A 21,574-nucleotide genomic window follows, 5' to 3' on the forward strand; every position below is an offset into this window, starting at 1 on the left:
AGCTCCCGGCCCAAATTCTGGATATAATTCCATTGGTTCTCCTGCACTGGCTGCCCACTCAGATGTACATTGTCCACCGTCAGCTGAGCCTCATCGAACAACCACTGGACCACGAACACTGGACCTGCAATGGAGAAAATGGAATGTGGGGAGAGTTCTTTATAGAGTACAGATGAACATTATAAAATATATAATTTTAGATTTTATCATTTATATCAGATTTTTTTAAATATTGGATATCATAGGTGGGGGTTATAACTGCATCGGTGTCCCATTGATTTAATGGTTTACCAAAACAGTTACATTTAAAACATGCCATGAATGAGAACCGTCAAGCCATCAAATTGCTGGTGTCATAAACGATCATGTTTAAGGTTTAATATGGCCATACATGGACTACAGAACTCCACCTATTCCCCCACCCCTCTCTACTGCTTTGAATACCAAGAGCCTGCCCACACCTGGTTGGCAGAGAAAGAGCTCTTGGGAGATGTAGTTCTGGGGGTTTGCCTTACGCCATTCAAACTGAGCCCCAGTACAGAAGTTTTAGAAGCCTTGTGATGATGACACAGAGAGTAATAAAGTTGCTCCTTACTAAAAGAATAATACACAGTTGCTTGAGCTCTCCACTGAACTGTCAAGCCATCAACTGGCTGGTGTCATAAGTGATCATGCGTGCAGTACTATGTGACCTGCAGATCAAGGTTTAATATGGCCATACATGGACTACAGAACTCCACCTATTCCCTCACCCCTCTCTACTGCTTTGAATACCAAGAGCCTGCCCACACCTTGTTTGCAGAGAAAGAGCTCTTGGGAGATGTAGTTCTGGGGGTTGGCCTTACACCATTCGAACTGAGACCCAGTACAGAAGTTTTAGAAGCCTGGTGATGAAGTCACAGAGTGTAATAAAGTTGTTCATTGCTAAAAGAAAAATAATAAAAGAAAATAAAAAAAAAAAGGGGGGAGAAGGAAGGAAGGACAGAAGGAAGGACGGAAAGAAGGAAGGACAGAAGGAAGGACGGAAAGAAGGACGGAAGGAAGGAAAGAAGGAAGGAGAGAAGGAAGGAGAGAAGGAAGGAAAGAAGGAAGGAGAGAAGGAAGGAAGGAAGGAAGGAAGGAGAGAAGGAAGGAGAGAAGGAAGGAAAGAAGGAAGGAAAGAAGGAAGGAAAGAAGGAAGGAGAGAAGGAAGGAAAGAAGGAAGGAGAGAAGGAAGGAAAGAAGGAAGGAGAGAAGGAAGGAAAGAAGGAAGGAGAGAAGGAAGGAAGGAAGGAAGGAAGGAAGGAAGGAAGGAAGGAAGGAAGGAAGGAAGGAAGGAGAGAAGGAAGGAAAGAAGGAAGGAAAGAAGGAAGGAAAGAAGGAAGGAAAGAAGGAAGGAAAGAAGGAAGGAGAGAAGGAAGGATAGAAGGAAGGAGAGAAGGAAGGAAGGAGAGAAGGAAGGAAGGAGAGAAGGAAGGAAGGAGAGAAGGAAGGAAGGAGAGAAGGAAGGAAGGAGAGAAGGAAGGAAGGAGAGAAGGAAGGAAGAAGAGAAGGAAGGAAGAAGAGAAGGAAGGAAGGAAGGAAGGAAGGAAGGAAGGAAGGGAGGGAGGGAGGGAGGAGGAGGAGGAGAAGAAGGAAGGAGGAGAAGGCAGGAGGAGGAGGAGGAGAAGAAGGAAGGAGGAGAAGGAAGGAGGAGGAGGAGAGGAAGAAGCAGAAGGAGAAGGAGAAGTAGGAGAAGAAGGGGAAGAAGGGCCCCGCCCCCCCTTCTTTTTTATTTATTTTTATTATTTTATTATTTGCCCCATTTGTGGCTATATTGGGGTAATTCATAGACATCATTTAACAACCTCCTTCCTGCTAATTATCAAGATTTTGTAGCACATTGCTCCTCCCACGAGCATCTTTTGCTTGTTAGGAATTGAGCAACTCAATATTTTTCTTTTTTGTATTCTTCAAATAGACCAGTAAAAAGGATCTGGATGGGCACCTTGTATCGGTTCTATTTTAAAACACTGTTATATGTAGGTAATAAACACGTGAGCGCCTTTCGCCGTGTCACATAAAAGATATATATATAACAGCGCCCGGAGTTCAAAGACGGACAGAAATAGACATTACACATGACTTTGGTACAGATGTCCAGCAGCTGGACCCCATATAATTGCTACTCCGTCTCAACCTGAATGTGCATCTGTAGCCCAGTCCAAGGGCTGCTACCACAGGCCCACAATCAATCAAGCCCCTCCCAATCAATCATGAAGAAATCAAAGACCAAAAAAAGATGACATGAATAACCACAAGACCAAAACGACCTGACTTAACCCATCCGCAAAGGCTGGCTGCAATATTTTCTTTACCCTTAATAGAAAAAGCGTCTTATACCTTAAAAAAAAGAAAAAAAAAAAAAAAAGTAACAAAAAAAAGTTATCTATGAGCAAAATAAAATTAAAAAAAAAAAAAAAAAAAAAAGGGGGGAGGTAAACTTTTTCTTTTTTTGCATAGAGTATGGAAGCACTGAAACCCCTATTGGTGGTTTTGCGTTCTAATGGCGAGACTTTCCGTCACTTCCTCGTCTGGAGATGCAACAGGAAATGAAAGGAAATCTCCACAAAGTAAAGTGAAGTTTCCATGCTCGACAGTCAGCACCCAAACACCCCAATGGATTTTTACCCTTCTGCAATGACAATACTAGGACAAATCTCCAACGGGAACTCAGACTTAAAATGTTGACAGAAGGTCCCCGCAACAATTATTACCTGTTGATCCTTTAGTTTTCTAATTTCTGTAACAGGTTAAAGCGGTATTAAACCCAAAAGCAAATATTTATTATATTGCTGCCTACCAATTCTTATAAGTGATGGCTGCATTCAATTTTGTTTTTTTTTTAGGCTTTCTTCTATATTTATCTGGTGATCTTGTTAGTGAGTCTGTTTTTCAAAAGCACAAGCTCTCCAGCACAATGCATCAGTTACAGGAATGAGACAAACAATTTAACACTAGCAGGGGTGCTTACAAATAATTATCTTTTATTTATTCATGTCAAACCTTTATCACAAAAAGAAAAAAAAAAACTGCTGTAATTGCTTATTGGAATATGGCCTCGATCTGTTTGTATATTGAAATCTGCTAGTACATTTAACACTCCCCTCCCCCAAGACTGCTGCTGTCCAAAAGGAGCCCCCTGTGCTTCTTCATTTAGTGTAGGGGCACTCTAATACAGGTGGGGTATTGCTGGACAGATCTATAGGTGAAAAAAACTCTCAGAGGGGAACTCTCCCCAGATTTCAACACAACACCAAAATATTTCCTAAAGGTGGATTGACCCTTTAAATAGATTTCTCATCATTCAGCATTACGTACTTCTTAGGGTCGGGTAGATCTTATAGCCAAAGAAGCAGTTCCATTCTTCTTCTTTAAACTGTTGCTTGCACCTCTCCGGAACGACTCCATTCCAATACCTACAAGAAGAATTTGTGTTAACGCAATGCGAACACGTACGACGCTAGATTGCCAAAAAGGGGAGGGGTTTAGGTGGTTGCCACAAAATCATATCTGTAGTTCCTCCCCCTGTAGCTACAACGGTCACACTGCATGACAAGATCTCCTATAGGCAGGCATTTGGACTGAGTAAGGAAAGCTTATCCACTTAACCTCTGGAAAGGTTTTACCCCCTTTATGACCAGGCCATTTTTTTGCTATTCAGCACTGTGCTACTTTAACTGGCAATTGCACAGTCATGCAAAGCTGCACCCAAACAAAATTTATATAATTTATTTCCCACAAATAGGGCTTTCTTTTGGTGGTATTTGATCACCACTGGGGTTTTTTTTATTATATAAAAACGAAAAAATAAAAAGAAACCTGAAATTGTTGACCAAAAAAAAATAATATTGTATATTATTATTATTTTTTTTAATCACATCCAAAGACTGGTACTGTTTTTTGTTCCTTTTTAATTTTTTTACTTTTTCCTCACAGGAACCCTTGAGAAAAAAAAAAAAAAAAATCAGGGAGGGGTTCCCCCAAGAACAGATTACACCTGCAGTGAAAAAGTGACCAGTGTAGTGGTTGCCTCTTACTTTGGTGGTTGGTGGAAAATTGCCCCCTTGCATTGGTGTTCAGTGTAGGTGGAACATCCAATCACCAACGGTCAAGGAACCCTTAGCAACCTCAGGAACCCTTGTGTTCCACACAACCCTGGTTGAGGATGGTTGAGTTAGGTCCTTCTACTACCTGACATTGTGTGGAGGGTTTTATACTCGGCTTGTGCTTCAGATGTTTGGTTTTACCTGATTCCTCGCTGAATGGCCTCTGTAGGGGCACAAGTGATGATATCCGTGCAGTCTGTCCTCCTGTATTGCTGGTTATCAAGGAACCATCCAGAGTCAGAGAGGCCTCGAACCTGAATCCCAGGATAGCCCAGTTCTTCCAACTGCTCAGCCACCAGGTCTACGTTCAGAAGGACCCCAGTTCCACCAGCACTAGAACAACGCAGAAAGAGATACGCAATTACAGTAATTTATTAATGGCATACTAAGGATGGCATAATGGAAGCAAGCCAACCATGCCCATATTTGATCTAGACTGTACCTACTTGCACCAAGCCATTCCCTTTGTGGAAGTGGAAGTCCAGGTTCTGCTGTTTTCGGACCCCCTCTGTAGACCCCACCAGCAAAACAGCCTAGTCCACAGCCCAATCCATTACTAATGGCTGGACAATGAAGAGGCAGAAGTACACTGATGAGCTGATCCCTATGCTCTCCTGTAAGCATGTTTACAGTGTTAAACAGCACTGTGCAAAGCATGAGAGCTCCTATTGGCTCAGAGTGCCACGAAACCCTCTTCCAATGTGAGTGTTCCTGTGCAGAGGATTACAGCAGTCTGCCATCAAGACAGACTTGGGTCCTATGGCTGGTTTGAAGGCCAGTTCTTTTTTTTTTTTAAATAAGAATTTGTATTAAAAACACAAACTAGTCAAGATTGATTGGGTGTTTAAAATAACGTCTGCCTGTCTGGAAGCAAAATCTAGCCCATCTGTTTGTCAACCCAGTAAGATACCACAAATCAAATCCATACCCTCTCACCTGCTTCCAGCCAATAAGAGAACCTTAGCGGTGTCCAGACCCTTCCCCAGCAATTCCTTCACCACCTCCTGTATGATGAGGGACCCCATGAAGGCATATTCACCTGAGGGGAAAAAAAAAAAAAAAAGATACAGCTTTTGCTTTTTATTAGGTGGAAGTTATCCCTAGAAGGCAGCTGGAATAAATAATGGTCAGATGTGCACAGAAGGAGGGAAATCCTGTCTAATGCAAAAGTGAAAAAACTATATCTATCTCTATATATCTAGATCTCTATCTATCTCTCTATTTCTATATCATTCACATCAGTCCCTAACCCTCAAGGGGTGTACAATCTAAGGTCCCTAACTTACATTCATACATACACATACTAGGGCCACTTTAGACAGGAGCCAATTAACCTACCAGCATGCCTTTGGTGGAGTGTGGGAGGAAAATCGGAGTCCATGGAGGAGACCCACGCAAGCACAGAGAGAACATGCAAACTCCAGGCAGGTGGTGCCATGGCTGAGACCCTAGTACTGCCGGGCATTTAGCCACAGTGCTGCATATATATGTGTGTGATAGATTATATATATATATATATTTCTATAGATTTTTTTCATGTAGTGTAAACGCTTTCCCCCTAAAAGAAAAAAAAAAAAAAAAAAAAAAGAGACCCTGTTGCTGCAACTGCTTAAAAGTTTTTTGTTGCTTACTGCAAGTCCATGCATGCCTATTTCTAACAGCACTGTTGCGCGATTTCAATGAAAGTTGACACCTTGCATAGGAAAGAGAAAAATCAATGGCTCTACTGATGGGATCAACAGGTAATAAGCCTCTTTCCCTGACTATGCCTGTGTAGGAGACATGAGTTGCGCAGGACCAGATATGTGACGTCATCACGTACACCAACATTGGGCAGGGCTGGACAGTATACGTGCTGTTTCTTCGGCTAGTGTATGTGCACCTTTTTCCCCCCTCAGAAAAAAAAAAGTTTTATTAAACCAGCATAAAAAAAAAAAACCAAAAACAAAAAACAAAACACTATACATACAAAAGACCAAAGCACTGTAAATTACATTACACATTCCAAACAACAGTGTACAATAAGCACATCATCTACACATCTAAAAGATAATAGTCAACAGCTACATAGTACAATACATAGAACAAACACACACACACACACATACATATATATACATATACACACACACACATACATACATATATATATATATATATATACACACACACACACACACACACACACACACACACACACACACACATATATATATACATATATATACACACACACACATATATATATATATATATACATATATACACACACACACACATATATATATATATACATATATACACACACACACATATATATATATATATATACATATATACACACACACACACACACACACATATATATACATATATACACACACACACACATATATACACACACACACACACACACACACACACATGTATATACACATACATACACACACACACATATCATATATATATACATATACACACACACATATATACACACACACACACACACACACACACATACATACATATATTTCTTTTTTTGTCATAAATATTATCACATGTGTAGAAGTATCAGAGAGGAGTTCATGGCACCCTCGAAGCCTTACAGGATACAGTCCATGACCAAGTCAACTGTGGCACAGCCTGGAACATTTCCTAAATTGGAGGTCTAGGGTTTAAATACTACACTATGGAATTTGTCTTTTTTTCCTTCACATCCCCATCGAGTGTGGCATTTCAGGATTACTGTATAACCGCAGCGGTGAAAGATGTCATAGCTGCACTCAGGCGTATGATGATCTCTTTGTTGGATCCTACTATCTGGTAAGGAGTGTGTCACACTAGCGAGAGGTGTATTGGAGCACTTTTTATTTGCCGTGCCAACACCAGTCCTCCACTGGATGTCACTTTTGCAGTGATTGTTCACTCACTGGGACTTTATTCCCTTCATGTGTTTGAGTGATGTATAGACATTTAAGCAATTATTGATTGTATCCATTTGTTATTTTGCACACTTTTTTTGTACTTTTATGTTTTTATGTGCATTTCATTTATGATGATTTAGTAAATGTTTAAAGGGGCAGCACAGCTTTTTTTTCTCTTTTGAGTATACATGTTCATACATCTTGTGTGGCCTCAGCAGGTTAAGACAGAGGATGCATGGAGTGGGAGGTGCTCCCTTGGAGTGGGAGGTGCTCCCTTAGATCGGATTAGTACCTACAGCAGCTATGCCAACGGGACTTACACACAGAGTAACTGGAGCGGTGCTTCCAACAATCCACAGCAGGATGATATGACCATGTTTACAAGAGCTGGCAGTAACAAATAGGTGGTCCAACCAGCAAGTGAACATGGCCAGTAGCCAGGTTTGTACATATTGCCAAAGTTGTGGTGTAACAAAAATTATACAAACAGGCTGCATTTGACAGGCAGTACCAAGTAGAATATTTCCATTGCACACATCCTTAGAAATGGCCTGGGGCAGCTGGGTGCTGTAGCAACGACTGGCTGGGAATCGATGTTTACACAGGTCAAAGCATATATCGCCAGCATACCATGGATCTTCAAAATTTCAAAGCACACACATTTTCAAAATCACACCCTGGATCTTCAAATTCAAATTGCTATTTACTGCTGTGATGTTACCTCTTTATTACATTTTTGGTGCCATTTTGAAGATCATGGTGTGTTGGCGATTTATGCTTTAGCAGGTAGTACCACCAACAAACACAACTCATTCAAGTGAATAGGGCCATGCAGGGGTGGACTGACAACTCATGGGGCCCCCGGGCAATAGGGGATCATGAGGCCCCTGTGTCCTTGCGCAAGCTCAAAAAAGCCTATGAAAAAGGTACCAGGGGCATCTCATGGGCCCCCCTACTGACCCCGGGCCCTGGGGCAGTGCCCGAGTTTCCAAATGGTCAGTCCGCCCCTGGGGCCATGCCATAACTGCAAGCCAAATTTTTGGCGACATGGTATTTCAATATAAAATGCCCCTTAGGCTGAATGCAGAGCAGGTCCATGAATTAACTGTAACACCTTCTTAGTTTAGTTAGAGGGAGCTAGATCCTAATGGTTAGACAGGGGCTGAGCAGCAGCCCAGGTGTAATAGCCAGAGGGGTCAAATTGTGGTCAGGGCTGAAAGGCTCTGCAGGCCAGCCCCTCTGGAATTTCCCCCTGCTCTGGGGTTTTTGGAGGAAAGCCTTAGAGGCAGTGGGTGGATCTGAGAAGTGGCTGGCTGCACTCTTGAAGGGTTCTAGCCAATCCCCAACAAGAGGTTGAAAAGGGGCTGGACATCCCTAAAAAGTGTTGGAGCCTCCTCAGTAAGTAGTGTGTGGAGAGTTGGAGGGAGAGCTCGAGAGGAAGATGTGGGGCTGTGAGGAAGGAGGCTGTAGGAGGCTTAGTAAGACGGGGCCTGCCTGCGAGCCGGAAAGCTTGGCCCCTTGAGTGAGGACCACCTGCATAGCAGGGAAGGAGAAGCCCAGCTGATAGGCCTGGTGGCAGCAGCCAGCCCACAACCGGTACAGTAGAGGATCTGAGCAAATACACCTGCACCCCATAAGCAGACAGGGAAAGGAGCACTCTGGTGGGAAGTCAGATCAGCACCCTACTTGTGACTGTTCACCTATTTAAAGGGACAGGAGCCAGATCCTCTGCTGTGGAAAACCTCCAGATTGCTGGGTGAAGAGGAGAATTTCATCTAGGGTCTTGGGTGGTACATTTTGGATATGCTGGCTAGCTCTCCAACAGAGACTGTGCTACAGAGAAAGCTTGTGAATAGTTCCAGAAAGTTTGTCCTCAGTTGTCGGGTCCCTTGGGCATCCTATACCCACCTTACCCTATCCAGGTTCTAAATCCCCTCAATAAAACAACAAAACAAAGCTTAAGGAACAATTTCTGACTCTGGATGCAGATTGCCTGACTATGCAGGACTATAGGGGGACCCAATTCATCAGCAACCCCTATGGGGGTAGTGCTACATAACCAATAGTCCAACTTGTGCAAAACAGGTTATCAAACATGGGCACATCTTTAAATAGCCACAAAATGGATAGATCAATACTTACTTTTCTCAGATTTCGGAGTGGCTCCGCTCCAGACATCGCTAGAACAATAGGGGATGAATCTGCAGAAGAAAAGAAAGGTCACAGTGGTAAGAAGCACCCCAGGCACCAACTCCGACTCAGTTCTGAATAACTATTATGAATGTAATATGGCAGACAGGACATAGGCGATACTTACACCATATTGGCGTTCCACCAATGTGGATTCTCCTCGGGCTGGGTTGACAAAATCCCTGAAGCTGAAATATGAAATGAAGCTTGACGCAAAACACGTGTGTGGAACGGGGAAAGGGCATACAAGCATGACACGAGAGTGACAGACAATGGAAGGAGTTACATGGTAAGGGCTAAAGCACAAAGAACTGCATCATGGGTAAAAAGACGGTTTAGCACACTGGGATGAAGAGAGGTAAGCATTGGAACACTCACCAGTTTTCGTGGCTGGCCACCCTTTTGAGCTCATGAGTCTCCTCATGGTGTCATAGCGCAAGTCACAGTTTTCCCGGTTGATGCAGTACCAGCCACCTAACAGCGAGCGGCGATAGAGGATTACAGTCAGTAAAGTAGCAGTATATTCATAAAATATGCACACAGTTTAGATTGATCAAGTTTAGCAGTTTGTCAATTTTTTTTCCCCCTAAACATTAATGTGCGCCTGTGCCTTAGACCAGTGACTTATGAGCCACATGAGGCCTTGGCTTCATGAGTCATAGCAGCCTTACAGCAGGGACACAATGCCAGTCCATCTGCATTTTACCATCCCACGAAGCCTTATGGGTAATTGTAGAATTTTCATTTGGGCATATTCTGAGTTCCTATAGTAGTATAAATTTTGGGGTGACTTTCATATATTTTAACATGCCTTATATTCCATATTTTTAATGGTATTTAATAAAGAGATATGTCAATTTGCCACTAGGGGGAGTAAACATCCATTTTGCAAATCGCTTCCATTGGCCAACTCATAGGGGGAGATTTACTAAAACTGGTGAACTCAGAAGCTGGCTGCACCAGGTTCTATCCTCAGCTTGCTCAATGAATCTTTTACAGTAAAACCTGGAAGCTGATTAACTACTATGCACAGCCGCACCAGATTCTGTGTGCACCAGTTTTAGTAAATCTTCTCCATAAACTTGCATTGTGAGAAGGAGATGTAAAGCACGACCATTGTGCAGCACTGCAAACTGGGAAGTAGAGACTGCTTAATGAACATACATGGCTGCAATCTGTAGATATTTAGTTTACAAGGTATACTGTACATATGAACCGAGGTTTTAAAAAAAAAATCTATTTCACCCATAGATGTGAAAATTAAAAAAACCAAAAAAATTACCTTTAAAAGCATACCTCACAAGCTGATCAATGGTTCGTCTTATGCCAAATCTCTATGACAAACCCAATGGTATGGGGTAACTGCACAGCTTGTTCCGTCTCACAATGCAGGGTATAGTCAGTGGTGTATTTAGGTTTTGTGCTGCCTTAGGCAAAAAAAAAAAAAAAAAAATCGGATGCCCCCCCTCAGAGAGAGCCTGACACCTTCACAGCTCTGGACATTCCCAGGAACGACAATCAGGCTCTGCATACACCATCAAGCAGCCCGCAGCCTCTCTCAGATCCCACCTGGGCCCCATGCCACATATGTCCCTTCTTCCAGGGGACAGAGATGCCCCCCTAAAAATTGTCGCCCTAGGCAAATGCCTTGTGGTAAATACACCTCTGGGTACAGTATCAATGTGGTCCATCAGCAGGTGCTGTCAGTGGAGGGGGGTGCCTTACCGAGCCCCAATCAAAATACCCACTTAGTCTCACGTTGCTACTTCTAAAGACAAAAAAAAAAATCATCCCATTTCCAAAAAAAGAAAAGAACTGTGTCTGTTACAGCTAACTCACCCTCAACCTAACCTCCTAGTGATGCCATGGTGAAAAACACCTGGACCTTAAGAGGACAACCGCCTCTTTAGTACATGTTGTTCTTTAAGAAATTCCCCCACTGCATGAGTAGAGCCCACCTGGTTACATGCCGACCTTCCTCGCCCCGGGCCCAGGATGCCCAACCTATTCCCCAGAGAGAGTCCCTGCTGTGTCTTCTAAATGCAGATACCCTTTCATACCTGAGGGAGAGGCATACTCCACTGGACAGCTACAGCCTACCATGAGAAGAGCTCTTCTATAGGAATGAATGAGGTTGTAGAGTCATGCACACTAAAACAAGGACTTGGAACGTGTTTTCAGAGGGAAGGCTTTATGGTATTGGGCAAGGCCACAATGCAAACATCATTTGAATGGGGAGGAAGTCCACATAATGTCTCCAACCTAGGTCAACCTAGAGGTTCTTAGCAAGTAGTTTACCAGGCCGGCTGCACTCAGTGGGGTGTCGTGATTCAATAAAGGAAAAAAACGTATACAAAAGAGTACAACCGCCTTTTAAAACGGACATTCTACGGTGACTCCAAGAAAAATGCTATCTTTAAAAGGATACTGAATGTCCAGCTCAGCATAAACAAAAGTACGTACAGAATCTCACAGAAGTGAAAGCCAGCAGTGCTGCAGAGGGTGAAGAGGTGGGGGGTCAGCCTGTCAGTACTCAGACCATACGCCGCACAGTGCACCAAATTGGTCTGCATGGCTGCCGTCCCAGAAGGAAGCTCCTTCTAAAGATGAAGCACAAGAAAGCCCGCAAACAGTTTGCTGCAGACAAGCAGACTAAGGACATGGATTACTGGAACCATGTCCTGAGGTCTGATGACACCAAGATAAACTGATTTGGTTCAGATGGTGTCAAGTGTGTGTGGTGGCAACCAGGTGAGGAGTACAAAGACAAGTGTGTCTTGTCTACAGTCAAGCATGGTGGTGGGATTGTCATGGTCTGGGACTGTGCGAGTGCTGCCAGCACTGGGGAGCTACAGTTCATTGAGGGAACCATGAATGCCAACATGTACTGTGATATACTGAAGCAGAGCATGATCCCCTCCCTTCAGAGACTGGGCCGCAGGGCAGTATTCCAACATGATAATGACTCCAAACACACCTCCAAGATGACCACTGCCTTGCTAAAGAAGCTGAGGGTAAAGGTGATGGACTGGCCAAGCATGTCTCCAGACCTAAACCCTATTGAGCATCTGTGGGGCATCCTCAAATGGAAGGTGGAGGAGTGCAAGGTCTCTATCATCCACCAGCTCCGTGATGTCGTCATGGAGGAGTGGAAGAGGACTCCAGTGGCAACCTGTGAAGCTATGGTGAACTCCATGCCCAAAAAGGTTAAGGCAGTGCTGGAAAATAATGGCGGCCACACAAAATATTGACTCTTTGGGCCCAATTTGAACATTTTCACTTAGGGGTGGACTCACTTTTGTTGCCAGCGGTTTAGACATTAATGGTTGTGTGTTGAGTTATTTTGAGGGGACAGCAAATTTCCATGTTATACAAGCTGTACACTGACTACTTTACATTGTAGCAAAGTGTCATTTCTTCAGTGTTGCCACATGAAAAAAATAGAATCAAATATTTACAAAAATGTGAGGGGTGGACTCACTTCTGTGAGATACTGTATTTGTTAGTACCACGGTTTGGTTCACACATCTCTTCCTCTATTGTCCTCAGTACTATTCACCCTTGAAATAACTTGCAAGTGCTTACTCACATTGCTGGTTAATGAAAAAGTGCCGCCTCACCCCGGCGGAAAGCCTAGTGTCGCCTCGCCCCCACGGAAAGCCTAGTGTCGCCTCGCCCCAGCGGACAGCCTAGTGCCGCCTCGCCCCAGCGGACAGCCTAGTGCCGCCTCGCCCCAGCGGACAGCCTAGTGCCGCCTCGCCCCAGCGGACAGCCTAGTGCCGCCTCGCCCCAGCGGACAGCCTAGTGCCGCCTCGCCCCAGCGGACAGCCTAGTGCCGCCTCGCCCCAGCGGACAGCCTAGTGCCGCCTTACTCCAGTCTAGTCTAGTGTATCCTAACACTGGTGGCAAGCGTGATGCTCCATTGCAAGTGGCCAGTGGAGAACTGCTCCCTAGCTTGATGGTCAGTGGAGAAGGGTCCATTACATTGGTGGTCAGCGGGAAGAACGCCCCTTACATTGGCGGTCAGTGGAGGTGATAATTTTCCTCTACAGATAGCTAGAAATATCACTGTTGTCAGTAGTAACCCATCTGAGAAGTAAATGTTGTTCATTGGCCAAGGAAACCCTAGCAAGCTCTTGAGGAACCCTGGTTGAGGAAAGCAAATCTAAGTCTTATGAGATTTAGGAAACAGAGATACCAGTGTGCAACCAGGGCTGCAGAGCAAAAGACTACCAACATCGCATGGCCAGTAAGCAAGGAAAAACTGCAGATTTTTTTCTACCTTAGCAATGCCAAGATGAAACACAAAGTGTGGTTGATGATGTGGTCTGAATAAGGAGATCTTGCCAATGGACTTCCCAAGAGCTTTTTTTTTTAAACCTAAGCTGCTGTAATTAATAAATGCAAGCAATTAACACGATTCCTTTCTTTTACTACTATGGCACATGAACTCAAGTGCCATCAAACATCTAAAACCCTCAGAAAGCATGCTTCTGTGGCCCCCTTCCTACTTCATCCTGCAAACTGACATTTCAAGCATGATCAAAGGAATATAAATCCCCCCTTGCACTTCTAAAACCTGGCTCTGATATAATCAGGTATGACAGGCAGGCAAATCATCAGTCAAGTCCAACCGTAAACCGAAACCTAAGCTTTGGGTGGACTGACCCTTTAAAATAGAGGCTTTTAACTCAGTAGAACCAACTTCATGGCCCCCTAAACAAATGATATTCTCGATGACTTCTGACAGCGTAATCCAGTGAGTATGTAATATAAAACTGCAAATAAACTGAAATAAAATGCAAAGTATATTTTTCTTTCTGAAGAAGCTTTCATGTGGACAGCGGCTGATTGGCAAACACCATCGCTACTCGGTGTAAGAAGTGGTTAGACTTATGTTCTCTCCAAGCCTGGACTTAACCTCTGACCCGAGGTCATGCTAACATGTCGTTCGTTCATTCATTCATTCAAGAACGTGTTTTGGAAGCGAATGGTGTTCTTACAACTCTCCACCGCAAGCTCTGTTTATTTTCTCTTCCTCCGTTTGGGCAGGAGGCCCAAAACATCTAGCAATGATGAAGAAAAAAAAAAAAAAAAGTTGAGTTTTTACCTTCCAAGAAGACGAGCCACCGCCGACTCCCTTTGGACTCTTTTAGGTAGTAACTAGAAAGTAAACACAAGACAGAAACTTAGTCTGTGGACCGCTATCAAAGGAAAGATTTCGGAATCTGCATTGACTTTGAATCTTTTTGAATATAGATATGGAAGAGAGAGGCACAAAGAAGGTCTATATACCACACAGAGATTTGACTTGGCTACCATGAATGACTTTAGGCCAAAATTTAAAATGTATATCACAGCCTTCCTAAAACAAAATGTATTTATATATCATCACTTCCTGACATGTACAAAAAATAATGAGTTACTTTACAAAAAAATAAATAAAAAAGGAAAAATAAAAAATATGATACATTTATAGAAATATTAGCCCAAAGTTAAAGCTGAACACCAGGAAAGCAGCTACAAATACTGTAACCTGCGAAAGAATTTGTAATTTTAGCCAGACTTGTGACCAAAACTTTTTTGGGAGAGGGTCAGGCCCTCTGTTAAATGTAGAATTAAAAAAAAACAAAAAAAAAAACCCTAAGATGTTATACAAAGTAAGTACATAACAAAAAGGCAGAAACAGAGGGGGAGATTTACATAGGCTCGGTTCACACTTTGTGCGGGTGGAAGTGACTACGCACTTTGTCCCGCAGCTGCAACACCCGCACCCAAAATGCAGGACCCGCGGGCGGGTGCCATTAGACTTAATGGCACACTGCCCGCACTGGAACATACAGTATAAGTATATAGATACATGAAATGTGCTAATTTCACAGAAAAAAAACAAAAAACACAACAGTAAGGCTACGTTCACGCTAGCATTGTGTGCAGGTGGCAGAGAGGCGTTTGGGAAGCGTTTTTTTACCGCTTCCCAAACGCCTCTGCCAATTCTGTACATTGCAGCACATGGTGCTGTTCTAACGGGAGCGGTAGTGTCGCGGCGCGTCAAAAACCGACGCCTCTGGTCGAGTCAGGAGGCATCGAAGCCTCCTATTCTAGCCTATGGTGCCGCTCCGCAAATGCCCAGACGGCGTTTGCGGTGCGGTTGCGACGCGGTTGTGGGGTGTTTGCGGAGCGGTAACACCATTCAAACTTCATTATAGGCGTTTGTGAAGTGTTTTTAACGCTCGGCAAACGCCTTGCAACCGCCGCTAAACCGTGCATGCGGCGTTTGCCGAGCGTTAAAAAACGCTCAGCAAGCGCCAGACCAACGCTTGCCAAACGCTATAGGGGCGTTTGTCAAGCGTTGGTAAAACAGCCAAGTGTGAACAAGCCCTAACTTGAGCCAAAAATTGCAGAAATGCAGAAATTGACCAAGTAAGGGTGAGTTACACTTCATTGGGTATAAATCTTAAACCAGCAAAACTACATATCCTGTTAGCCATAGGAAAGATGCAAACATACAAATCAAAGGATAGGATCAAGGGAGGTCAGTGCTCTGAAGTTTTTAATGCAGCCCATGTCTACATTGGTAACAATTTAAACTTGCCACCTTTTTCCTCCCCAGTTTATTTTATGGGGAAAGGAAAAAAGAAAAAAAAGAAAAGGAAAAAAGGAAAAAAGGAAAAAAGGAAAAAAGAAAAAGGAAAAAAGAAAAAAGGAAAAAAGAAAAAAGGAAAGGAAAAGGAAAAAAGAAAAAAGGAAAAAGAAAAAAGGAAAGGAAAAGGAAAAAAGAAAAAAGGAAAAAGAAAAAAAGGAAAGGAAAAGGAAAAAAGGAAAGGAAAAGGAAAAAAGGAAAGGAAAAGGGAAAAAGAAAAAAAGGAAAGGAAAAGGAAAAAAGAAAAAGGAAAAAGAAAAAAAGGAAAGAAAAAGGAAAAAAGGAAAAAGAAAAAAAGGAAAGGAAAAAGGAAAAAAGGAAAGGAAAAAGAAAAAAGGAAAGAAAAAGGTAAAAAGGAAAGGAAAAGGTAAAAAGGAAAGGAAAAGGAAAAGGAAAAAGGAAAAGAAAAAAGGAAAGGAGGAAAGGAAAAAAGGAAAATAAAAGGAAAGGAAAAAAGAAAATAAAGGAAAAAAGGAGAGAAAGGAAAAAAGAAAAGGAAAGGAGAGAAAGGAGAGAAAGGAAAAAAGAAAAGGAAAGGAAAAAAGGAGAGAAAGGGAAAAAAAAGGAGAGAAAAGGAAAAAAAAAGGAGAGAAAAGGAAAAAAAAAGGAGAGAAAAGGAAAAAAGGGAGAAAGGCACATATATTTGCAGGAAATGTGCATTTTTATTTGCATAGGAGCCTGCAAAGCACTGCACCTGTGATCAGTGGATGGCGAGTGCCATGCAGACTCTTCCGCCAACCCTATGTCAATATGGATGTATGAACGCTTAATTACGGTCAAAAAATAATAAATGCCACATCAAAAAAGGTATAAATACCTATTGTAACTTCTCTAACTCACCATAAATATAGGTGTGGATTATTAAGCGAACAAACAGCATATAAAAAAGGAAGCAGTTGACTAGAGCAAACTGCAAAAAAAAGTTGGTGTATATAAATCCAAAGCAGAGTACAAAATACATCAATATGGATGCAAATGGGTATCTATTATGATCTCAATGATCCTGTGAAGGATATGCTGTACACAGGGTGAACACACACATTTATACACACCGACTTTTTATTGCAGTTTGCTCTAGTCAACTTTTAATTACTGACCTGGATGAAGGGTCAATGGACTACAAAATGTGGGGACTACCACGCTTTTATTCCACCAAGAACTACGTTGGCAGATGGTATCTGTAGTTCTTTCATTCATAGATTGCAATATCAAAAAAGTGACAGCTGCTGCAGGGAAGAACCCTGCAAGCTGCCACAGGGGCATGCATTCACCTTTAACTCCTTGGTGCCGATGGTATGCAAATATGTGGCCTCTCAGCGGATGAGCTTGGACTCCGAGAGGCTGCATATTTGCATACCCAATGCAAACTTGTGCCCCCTGCGCGCTCCCAGCACGTTTACCGGCGGCTCACAGAAAGGTCCCGATCGCTACCTGCTATCGAGGGCTTTCCAATCATGTGACTGCTGTGACAGAAACCATGTTATCAATGTCCCAGACCATTCTGAGTTTCACCTTGTAAGGCAGGCCATAGATGACTTCAATTCTTTTTCCTATAGAAAATGGCTCAATTCCCCCATCAACAATCCGTGTTGATGGGGGAATCCCTCCTACGAAGCTATTATGTTCTCCCAGGAAGGAAGGGGGGCACAGGGGGCCGGTCCTGCCGGGAGAACACGATTATTGCTAGCGGTTATAATCACATGTAAAAATCCGACATGTTGGTTGTACCAAAGTCGATCAATGTATCAACTTTGGGTACAGTGTGCACATACATGGGCCAAATCTAGGCCAGTCCCTGCTGAACTGACCAAGATTTGAATGGCCAGCTTAAGAAAAATAACGTTTTTCTTGAGCTTTCTGTACTTTATTTATTATGTGCCATGAAGTAACTCCATCACGGGATAAAATCGAGGCGCTGCCATTACTTTTTAAATATAATAACTGACCAACAGCACAGTTCATGGAAGATCAGTAAATTGAAAGCTGCCATTGCAGTAGGAAAGCAGAAAGTTTTTTTGTTTTTTTTTGCATCAGATGTGCTCAGGTATACAAGCCGAGGAGGAGGAGGTGATGTACACTTAGGTGAAAAAATTGTAGACTTGTACCTGGCAGTTTTGACATTGGAACACCATGATTATTATTATACATGATTTATATGGCGACAACAGTTTGCTCAGCGCTTTACAATATAAAAAGGAGACAGTACAGCAACAATACAGTTCAATACAAGAGGGTTAGGAGGGCTCTGATCCTGGGAGCTTACAATCTAAGAGGGAGGGGTCTGGTGGAAAAAAAAAAAAAAAAAAAGGTAATAACTGTGGGGGATGAACTGATGGGAGAAATAGAAGATTCGGGTATTAGCTGAAGGAAGGATAGGCTTCCCTGAAGAGATTGGTTTTCAGAGATCGCCTGAAAGTGGGCAGAGTAGGCAATAGTCAGATAGATTGGGGTAGAGAGTTCCAGAGGATGGGGGAGGCTCTGGAGAAGAGCATGGGAGGAGGAAACAAGGGAGCTAGGGAGCAGGAAGTTGTGGGAGGAGCAGAGAGGATGGTTTGGGTGATATTTGGAGACAAGATTGGTGATGTCATTTGGGGCAGAGTTATAAATGGCTTTATATGTTATTGGTAATGTTTTGAATTTTATTCGTTGGGCAATAGGAAGCCAGTGGAGGGATTGGCAGAGAGAGGTGGAGGACACTGAGTGGAAGTCAGTGGAGGGATTGGCAGAGAGGGGTGGAGGACACTGAGTAGAGGCCAGTGGAGGGATTGGCAGAGAAGGGTGGAGGACACTGAGTAGAGGCTAGTGGGGGCATTGTCCTCCACCCCTCTCTGCCAATCCCTCCACTGGCCTCTACTCAGTGTCCTCCACCCCTCTCTGCCAATCCCTCCACTGGCCTCTACTCAGTGTCCTCCACCCCTCTCTGCCAATCCCTCCACTGACCTCCACTCAGTGTCCTCCACTGAAAAAAAAAAAAACCCCACACATTTACTGTTTCAGTGATCCGTACAATGGGGAAAATAATTTTTCTATCATAGGTGTATTTTAAATGATAGAGACAGAATATCAGCCAAAAATCTGGAAAAAACACGATACAAATGTTATAAATTAAGTTGCAGTTCAGTGAGCAAAACAAGTATTTGATCCTCTACCAACCAACAATAATTCTGGCTCCCATTGACTGGCTATGTGCTCGTGTGGTACACAGATTAGTCCTGTTGATTTAAGAAGGTGCTCCTAACAACAACTCATTACGTGTATGAAAGACACCTGCCCACAGAATCTCTTTCTTCCATTCAAACCTCACCATCATGGGGAAGACCAAAGAGCTGTCAAAAGGACATCATGGACAAGATTGAAGACCTGCACAAGGCTGGAATGGGCTATAAGACCATCAGCAAGAAGCTTGGCGAGAAGGAGATAACTGTTGGAGCAATTTCTTGCAAATGGAAGAAATACAAAATAACCCCCCCCCCCCCCCGGTCATGGAGCTCCATGCAAGATTTCACCTCATGGGGAAAGGATGATGAGAAAAGTGAGCGATAGGCCCAGAACTACGTGGGAGGAGATTGTGATCTCAAGGCAGTTGGGACCACAGTCACCAAACAAACCATTGGTAACACAATACACCGCCATGGATTGAAATCCTGCAGCGCTCGCAAGGTCCCCCTCCTCAAGAAAGCACATGTCCAGGTCCATCTGAAGTTTGCCAATGAACATCTAAAATGATTCAGAGAAAGATTGGGAGAAAGTGCTGTGGTCAGATGAGACCAACATTGAGGTCTTTGGCATTAATTTGACTAGCTAAATTAATACCTATAGCTGCTCCTCCTCCCAGCATGTTCTAGCAGTCAGTAAAAGGGATAGTTGCATATACAGCATACTTCCCACCATCTACCAAGGATGCCGGGATCTGTTGGGTACAGCTAACTAATTGTACTGAGTATTCAATTTAGGAGATTGGCACATTAACCAATCAGCAGCTCTTCCTTCCTTTAGGAACCAAGAGAAAAACGCACTTACAGAATCTCTAAAATTGCTATTTAACTTAATAGCTAATAATTGCAAAATAGCTATTTGTCCAGCAAAACTGGTCCATTCATCCTGAGTGAATGGGGCAAAAATCAAATGTTCCCCCATTTCCTTTACATCAAATGTTATTAATTCATACAAGAAAATGGTTCAATAGTTCAGGAAGATACCACATTATGGCTGAGGATCATAGGAAATACTTAGGCCCCTTTCACAAGGACATTCCAAGCAGGTCCGCCTGCCTGTTTTTCAGGCAGACCCAATCAGCTCTATTTTCCTCTATGGCGAGTGTAAACCGACATCCAATCCTATCCGATCTGCCAAAAAGAGACAGATGGGAATTGTTCCCCTTCCATCCGTCAGGTCGGGTCAGATGGCAGTTGAACGGAAAAAAGGATAGGTGGTCAGTTTACATCGAACCACTCAGAGGAAAGCGGGCTGTGTCCATGTCTGTTCAAAGAGCAAAAGATCCGCTCCAGATGAGTGCCGAATCTGCATAACCCCTCCACAGACACGCAGGTGCTGGCCCGATCCGTGATCACAGATGCAGTGGAAAAACAGAATGGTTGGCCACACAAACAGCAATGTGGTGGATCCACCACATTGGTTGGCCACACAAACAGCAATGTGGTGAATCCACCACATTGCTGTTTGTGCAGCCAACCATTCTGTTTTTCCATTCCGTGTCTGCTCTGCATAGGCGAAGCAGACACGGAACTGCCATTCACTTGCTCAGCAAGGGATCAGCAGAAAGATATCTCGCTGGGCAAGCAGATCCGCTAACAGGTCCGCTCTGTGTGAAAGGGGCCTTACCCTCAGCTCCATTTAGTGTCCAAAATGTGCTTTTTGCCCAAAGCACTTTTTCCCCCAAAAAACATTTGACCTGTATCAAAAATAACCCGAGAACATTTGCTTTTGCGTCATTTGTACAGAACAAATTGACGAATAGCTATGTAATTTTTTTTAATAAATACATCTTACAGTATATAAGAAAACAATAAATAAAATGTATGTCCCACGCCAGCTTGGTTCAGAGAAAGACCCTTTCCCTCTTGTGTGGAACAGTGGTCTCTCTGCAGTGATCTGATCAACCCCCTGAATAGTCAAAGCCACAGTTCTCCAATCCACAAAATTCATGCTTCCTACTGACTGGAGTTGTGTAGTTCTTAGGGCCCTTTCACATGGGCGAACTCCGCCAAGCAGATCTGCCTGCTCAGCGGGTTATCGGTCTGCTGATCCTCGCTGAACAGGCGGATGACAGGTCCTTGTCCGCTCCAGAGGGGACAAAGACAAGGCTCACTGTTCTCTAGGGGCGGTTGGATGTAAAATCGACCACCTGTCCATTTTTCATCCAACTGTCATCCGATCCACTAGATGGGTGGGGAACGGATCCCCATCCATTTGGTTTTAGTGGGTTGGATCAGATGCAGGCAGGTGTAAAAAAGAACACGTCCATTTATATCCACCTCCCCATGGAGGACAATGGGTAGTCTGATCGGTTCCGCCTAAAAAACAGATAGGCTGCCTGTGTGAAAGGGTCCTTACTCAGCGAGGAGCGTGTGTGACCACTTCAGAGAGACCACTGCTTCCATCCAGAGAGCCAGGGCCTTCGTTGAAGCAAGCTGGTGTGGGTCATGCACCTGTAGCTGTGCTTATTCACA

General features: G+C 43.5%; 1 protein-coding gene across 1 annotated transcript in view; it reads right to left on the minus strand.

Annotated features, from left to right (window-relative positions):
* NOTUM (notum, palmitoleoyl-protein carboxylesterase) overlaps positions 1-21,574 on the minus strand; it is an 89,390-nt gene that overhangs the window by 23,009 nt on the left and 44,807 nt on the right. The window contains exons 3-10 of the mRNA XM_089669761.1: positions 14,352-14,404; positions 9,620-9,715; positions 9,369-9,429; positions 9,194-9,252; positions 5,064-5,166; positions 4,269-4,460; positions 3,340-3,437; positions 1-124 (exon numbers count right to left, since the gene is read on the minus strand). The exon at positions 1-124 is cut by the window's left edge and continues 24 nt beyond it. Coding sequence (XP_089525887.1) covers positions 1-124; positions 3,340-3,437; positions 4,269-4,460; positions 5,064-5,166; positions 9,194-9,252; positions 9,369-9,429; positions 9,620-9,715; positions 14,352-14,404 — 786 coding nt within the window. The remainder of the gene's footprint in view (positions 125-3,339; positions 3,438-4,268; positions 4,461-5,063; positions 5,167-9,193; positions 9,253-9,368; positions 9,430-9,619; positions 9,716-14,351; positions 14,405-21,574) is intronic.

This window comes from Staurois parvus, unplaced genomic scaffold, assembly GCF_062004578.1.
Source record: "Staurois parvus isolate SC_StPar_1 unplaced genomic scaffold, SC_StPar_1.0 ptg000003l, whole genome shotgun sequence".
NCBI classification, from domain to species: Eukaryota; Metazoa; Chordata; class Amphibia; order Anura; family Ranidae; genus Staurois; species Staurois parvus.